Genomic DNA, 7,298 nt, shown 5'->3' with positions numbered 1-7,298 from the left:
ATACATATAATAGGAATATATATGTGCAATAGGCAATTAACAAAATAATAACATGACTTTCGATAAGGCGGTCTCCGACCTATTTATAGGGTTAGTAAATTATTGTTTCTGATATTCAAATGTTGGTCTTGACAAAAAAAAAATAATGTAATTAAAAAATCTCTCTAGATAAAGCTATTCAACTTCTCTGAAATGAAAGGTTTAGAAACTGAATCCCCTCCCCAGTACATGGCACCACCCCTCATGAAACATCCTTCAAGCGCTCCTATCCAAGCTATTAGCCAATCATCTTCAAGGACTAAGAATTTCACCAATGACGTGTCTTACCAAGAGTTTTTCCGAAACATGCTACTCAACTCTTCTCTGAACGGGGTTTCGAAGATTGGAATGTCTCAGAATTATGTACGAAGTCTTGTTTGGACAGTGGTATTGATCACAGGGATTGTAGGCTGTGTATACCAGAGTTTGGAATTCTTCCGCGCTTACAAACAGTACCCTGCCGTTGTGCAACTTGAAGTTCAAACAGAGCGCACCCTGGAGTTTCCTGCAGTAACCGTATGCAATCTGAACACGTAAGTAACGTTTTTTTAATTCGTTGATTGTTAATTTGTTTCTTGTGAATCGAACGACAAACACTGAAATAAATTTAAAATTCACACATAAAGTTACTTGTGTTTTTTAAAATGTTCCTAATTTTTGAATTTAAAAGATAATACTGTGCAGAAAATTTAATGAACAAAATTTCAAGAGCGGAATACAAACCAACTTTAGTGAGATGATTATATTTGCTTATGAGCGAAGGTTAGTTTTAAAACAGACTAAACATCTTGCAGATATTTTTTGATAGTTTTTATGAACATCTTCTCATTTTTAGAGGTATTTTTGAAGGTCTACTAACCTTGTCTGGGCCGAACAACCCAGTAGTTAGCGTATCGGACTGTGAACCTAAGGCTCTGTGGTTCATGTTTCGTTTACCGCAAGGTATTCGTGGGTGCATTATAAGAGTGACGGTCAAATCCCACTATTTGATTGGAGTAGCTCACGAGTGTACGGTGAACTGGGAATTTGGTGTCCTGGAACCTCATCTACTGCCATTGAAAAGTTAATTTTCTAAATTTCCCGACCACCGGCATTGAGAAGTTGATGTCGAAGAATCCCCATCCGCTCCCATTGGGAAGTTTGTGTCCTTAAACCCCATCCAGTGGCATTGAGAAACTGGTATTGAGAAATTGACATCCACTGCCATTGTTAATTTGGTGCTATGGAACCATATCCACGCCCTTTGGGAAGTTTGTGTCCTGGAAATCCATCCAGTCCCATTGGGAAGTTGTTGTTCTTAAACCACCATTCACTGACATTGGGAAGCTTTCTAAAATTTCTATCCACTAGCATTGGGAAGTTAGTGTTCTAAAACCTCCATCCACTGACATTGGGAAGCTTTTTGAAATCTCTATCCACTAGCATTGGGGAGTTAGTGTTCTAAAACCTCCATCCACTGACATTGGGAAGCTTTTTGAAATCTCTATCCACTAGCATTGGGAAGTTAGTGTTCCAAAACCTCCATCCACTGACATTGGGAAGCTTTTTGAAATCTATATCCACTAGCATTGGGGAGTTAGTGTTCTAAAACCTCCACCCACTGACATTAGGAAGTTAGTGTTCTAAAACCTCCACCCACTGACATTGGGAAGCTTTTTGAAATCTCTATCCACTAGCATTGGGGAGTTAGTGTTCTAAAACCTCCATCCACTGACATTGGGAAGCTTTTTGAAATCTCTATCCACTAGCATTGGGAAGTTAGTGTTCTAAAACCTCCACCCACTGACATTGGAAAGCTTTCTGAAATCTCTATCCACTAGCATTGGGAAGTTAGTGTTCTAAAACCCCATCCACAATAAAGTGGAGTGTTTATAAAACTTTCGAGTCCCAAGACTTCAAAGTAAGCAAGGCTAGAAAGATGCTGTTGCTTGAAGTTAAGCACAAAGCTACACAATGGGCTATCTGTGCTCTGCCCCCCACAGATATCGACACTCCTTTTCTAGCGTTGTAAATCTGCAGACATACCGTTGTGCCACTGGGGGGCGGCTAGAAAGATCCAGGGGATCCCTTCCCCCTTGAAATATGTTAAAATTGAAATGAAACTGTTGAAATCTGATGCATTTTGAGGACACTTCAATATGGTTTTCTATGTCTACAAGACATTTTAAATAGAAATGCCATTGCTTAATTCTCATTAGTTTGCCTAAAAACACCTTCACCTGGTTGACAGATGTAAGCCTAAATACACCTTCACCTGGTTGACAGATGTAAGCCTAAAAACACCTTCACCTGTTTGACAGATGTAAGCCTAAATACACCTTCACATGGTTGACAGATGTAAGCCTAAATACACCATCACCTGGGAACAAGCAAAGTTAAAACATCTCCCAAAAAGTCTTTAAAAAAAACAAATCGATAAACGTCTCTTTAGTTTGAAAATTTGCATTTGAAGTTGCTGTGAAACTTCACGTGCAACCACCTTTCAACGAACTGTTTTCTGTCTAAACATCAAGTCACCCTTGTTCTCTTAATGGAGAGGCGTTATACATGGTGAGTGTTTTCGCATGTGATGACCGAATTTACCAAATGGCGGCAATAAGACGAATCATTTTGTTTTGTTTTTTTCTTCAAATAAACGTAGATTTTACAAATTCGCATCTTAGTCATATTTGTACTATTTCGAGTTATTTACTTATTATGTGTAAAAACACACAAAATTTTCATTACTGTGAACACGCCTCATCAGCATAGGGAAAGTATATAAAAAATGAGTAAATTTGTACTATGTGTATCCTTGCACGATACAGATATTAAGACAGGCCAGAATGTAACATGGTTATTTGTTTGTTTTGAATTTCTCGCAAAAACTACACGAGGGCTATCTGCGCTAGCCGTCCCTAATGTAGCAGTGATAGACTAGAGGGAAGGCAGCTAGTTTTCACCACCCACCACCAACTCTTAGGCTACGAATAATGGGATGACCGTCACATTATAACGCCTCCAGGGCTGAAAGGGCGAGCATGTTTGGTGGGACAGGGATTCGAACCCGCAGATTGTGAGTCGAGCGCCCTAACCACCTGGCCATGCCGGGGCCCTAACCACCTGGCCATGCCAGACCGCGTAACATGATTATATCTTTTGTTTCACATCTGTGTTTGGTATAAAAAGATTAAATGAGGTCATATTTTGTTTTTATTAGAGTGAGAAAAACTGCCTTTTTCTGCAAACTGATGCCCTACTTGGTTAAACGAAAACTTTGTGAAGAAATGAACATCACGGTAAGCAATCCAATAACAACTACTCTTTACTGATGATATTTCAATATGAAACCAGATGTCTTACTTGAAGACATCCATTGACATTGTGATGTGTCGATATCTAAAGTAAGCCCTTGTATAAGTTGGTATACGAACAGTTTAAACAGTTTTCCAACTAATTTAGAAGAGGTTTTTTTTTGTTGTTGTTGTTTAGTTACAAGTTCTGGATGAAAATGATGTACCCAACCTTGAACGTTGTTAATCATTCCCCCCTAGAGATCGTCTCAAACACTGAATATGGCATAAAGATGATTACATCTGTTTGTTGGATAATGTTTGCCAAGTTTGCCAAGTGTTAAGATAAATAAATTGGTCTTGTCTGGTGACATGCCATCCTGGGAAGTTCTGACAGACCTCAGGAGTAAATACATGTATAAGCAAAATTAATGTTCTCTCAGATTCTTCCTTGTCTTCATAGCTTAAAGATGTCTGCTCCCTATTTCAGTTAGCCACCATGGAAGCCGATCTAGTTTGTTTGTTTGTAATTAAGCACAAAGCTATACAATGGACTATCTGTGCTCTGCCCACCACGGGTATCGAAACCCGGATTCTAGCATTATAAAAGCCGATCTAGTACCCAGTTCTTATTTTATTACCTTCTTGGAGTATTGTTAGCATGTTTGAAGGGTTAATAATAGCTCCTGACCACATTGTATAAGAAACGAGCTTCTGAACCAACTAACAAACTGTATTTGCTTTGGTTGGTGTTTATCCATTATGACCTGCAATCGCCATTATGTTGATGTGATGTAAAATAACTTCAAGTCTGCCGCCATTTTACTTAGGGTTATTTGATGCAATATTCTGTCTTCCATTATTCAGCATTGTTATCGACTGAAGCTCGTTTCTTAGGCTGTAACATATTCCTGCTGTAAGGTAGTGAAGAATACGAATCAATCGAGTGGATTTAGAATAGACTATTATCTTGTTTATGACCTGGATGTTATCACGTTCAACATATAATTTTTGATTTACACTAAAATTTGTGTCCATTCTTATTCATTATTGATCGAGTCTTATTAATTTCATTCCCTGGATACAATTCTCCTCGAACCACCTGGATATACACACATGACACTTTTGTTAAGCCTAATTGTTAAAATCTGTGTTTATTCTGGATATACACACATGACACTTCTATTAAACCTAATTATTAAAATCTGGGTTTATTCTAGATATACACACATGACACTTTTATTAAGCCTAATTGTTAAAATCTGTGTTTATACTGGATATACACACATGACACTTCTATTAAACCTAATTATTAAAATCTGGGTTTATTCTAGATATACACACATGGCAGTACTATTAAGCCTAATTGTTTGGATGACGTAATTACATTTAAAGGTGAGGGGATTTGAAACTATAAAAAAAAATATGAGTGTTAATCAAAATCACTGTCAAAAATCTTTGATAATTTCTTTATTTCAAATGTAAGTAGTATAGAAAATAATAATTTGTATTCCAGCGTAGTTTATTAAGTATAGTGTTGAGTTTGGAATCACTTTAGCTCCCTGTTGTCTGCTAGGTCATGAATCCAAGGGACTTATCCAGGATTCAGTCTATTTACGACTTAGAAGAAAACGTTACAGTAGAACTGGGCCACCAACTAAAAGATTTCATTGTCTACTGCAGCTTTATGGAAAATGAATGTCAAAATAAGTAAGTAGCTTTCTTAGAAACAGCAGTGTAATAGTAACATGGAGACAGAATGTGGAGTTATTAAGTAAGTAACTTTCTTAGAAACAACAGTAGAAAACTAACTAGTAACATGGAGACAGAATGTGGAGTTATTAAGTAAGTAACTTTCTTAGAAACAACAGTAGTGAACTAACTAGTAACATGGAGACAGAATGTGGAGTTATTAAGTAAGTAACTTTCTTAGAAACAACAGTAGAGAACTAACTAGTAACATGGAGACAGAATGTGGAGTTATTAAGTAAGTAACCTTCCTTGAAACAGAGAGAACTAACTAGTAACATGGAGACAGAATGTGGAGTTATTAAGTAAGTAACCTTCCTTGAAACAGAGAGAACTAACTAGTAACATGGAGACAGAATGTGGAGTTATTAAGTAAGTAACTTTCCTTGAAACAGAGAGAACTAACTAGTAACATGGAGACAGAATGTGGAGTTATTAAGTAAGTAACTTTCCTTGAAACAGAGAGAACTAACTAGTAACATGGAGACAGAATGATAGATTAAGTAAGTAACTTTCCTTGAAACAGAGAGAGCTAACTAGTAACATGGAGACAGAATGTGGAGTTATTAAGTAAGTAACTTTCCTTGAAACAGAGAGAACTAACTAGTAACTACTCTCACCTATATTATTCTGTTGTCTAATTTCTTTATCTAATAATTATTATGATTTATTATCAGATCACAGATATTAAACGGATACCAATATTATCATTATTTGTAACTTTACAAAAAACTCCAGACTCTTAAAAGCTGTTGTTATTTTATCTCCTAACCAATTCTGTTTCATATTTGAACAAAATCTAAATTTATATGGGTTATATAAACTCCCACGATTTTTCAACATATTCTGTTTCTTTCCAGTGCTGAAAGGATGCTATAATTGATAAATTAATTTATGTCTACTCAATCGACAAGTCTAATTAACGCGTGTTATACGCTAATCTGTCTTAAGTTATCTTAGACCAACAAATTTGTTAAATTAGGCTTACAATAACTTGATTTAAAACGCCAATAAAATAAGGTATCCTTAAAAAGAAGTTTGCACTAATCTTTTTTTTTCTCCCCTAATCATTCTTAATGATTTATTATTCAGTAAAAAAAAAAAGGTTTTCTTAGCTGGCTGTGAATGCTAAAGCTGTTTTTCTTTTATGGAGTTTGCAAATAAATGACAGATTTACTGATACGGCGAATTTTAAAATAAAATCCACATGTTTTAAGACGTTTTAGAAATAAATTAATATTTCAGAGAGATGACATTTTCCCATTTTTATAACGTCATCTACGGGAACTGTTACACGTTCAATTCTCATCTCGACGATGATGTCAGACCTGTCGTGAATAGCATTGGATCCCACACAGGTAAGAAAGTATCAGTTTTCAGTAAGATGAAAAATATACGACTATGTAAAGCATCAGTATCTCATAATTGATGTTGTTTGAAGTTAAGCACAAAGCTACACAATGGCTTATCTGTGCTCTGCCCATCACGGCTATCGAAACCCGGTTTCTAGCGTTGTAAGTCCGCAGACATACCGCTGTGCCAGTGGGGGGTAAAACAAATAGTTTTTGCCTAAAGTTTTCTTGGCAAATTGTAATAAAATTTATGTTTGTAAGGTATAAGCATATTACACGTTGATATTAGCATGATGAAGCCTCGAATCTTCAGGTTTTAATGTCACTAATTCTCCAGTGGCTCACTGGAAAATCTAAGAAAATATAATGCTACAAATCTGACTTCGAAATCCGCGATGGGCATAACACAGGTAGCCCATTCTGTAGCTTTGCGGCCCCGGCATGGCCAGGTGGTTAGGGCACTCGACTCGCAATCTGAGGATCATGTGTTCGAGCCTGACCTACTAGTGAACATTGTGTCTCTATTTTAATTTTTAAATTTTTTGCTTAAAGAGGTTTTAAAAATATTTTTTAAATACATATATTTATTTTTAACTTATTTAACTATATTAACTTCGTATTTCTCTATTTAATGTATACTATAAATAAAACATTGTGACACTACACATTAGGCAATCTAAATGTATTCCACTTTCTTAGGACTAAAAGCTTCAATAACCGTCACGTATTATAATTCCTATTATTGTCAGACTGGTTTACAAGTTTCGTTTCTTAGCTAAATGTATTCCACTTTCTTAGGACTAAAAACTTCAATAACCGTCACGTATTATAATTCCTATTATTGTCAGACTGATTTACAAGTTTCGTTTCTTAGCTAAATGTATTC

The 7,298-nt window shown here is 36.0% G+C and overlaps 1 protein-coding gene across 1 annotated transcript in view; it reads left to right on the top strand.

Annotated features, from left to right (window-relative positions):
- Positions 1-192: 192 nt before the first annotated feature.
- LOC111087917 (amiloride-sensitive sodium channel subunit alpha-like) overlaps positions 193-7,298 on the top strand; it is a 21,029-nt gene continuing 13,923 nt past the window's right edge. Inside the window, exons 1-3 of the mRNA XM_022396337.1 lie at positions 193-572; positions 3,239-3,317; positions 4,888-4,950. Coding sequence (XP_022252045.1) covers positions 193-572; positions 3,239-3,317; positions 4,888-4,950 — 522 coding nt within the window. The remainder of the gene's footprint in view (positions 573-3,238; positions 3,318-4,887; positions 4,951-7,298) is intronic.

The sequence above is a fragment of the Limulus polyphemus genome, unplaced genomic scaffold (assembly GCF_000517525.1).
Source record: "Limulus polyphemus unplaced genomic scaffold, Limulus_polyphemus-2.1.2 Scaffold2843, whole genome shotgun sequence".
NCBI lineage: Eukaryota > Metazoa > Arthropoda > Merostomata > Xiphosura > Limulidae > Limulus > Limulus polyphemus.
Note: the sequence above shows the minus strand (reverse complement) of the source record. Positions and strands in the feature narration are given on the sequence as shown.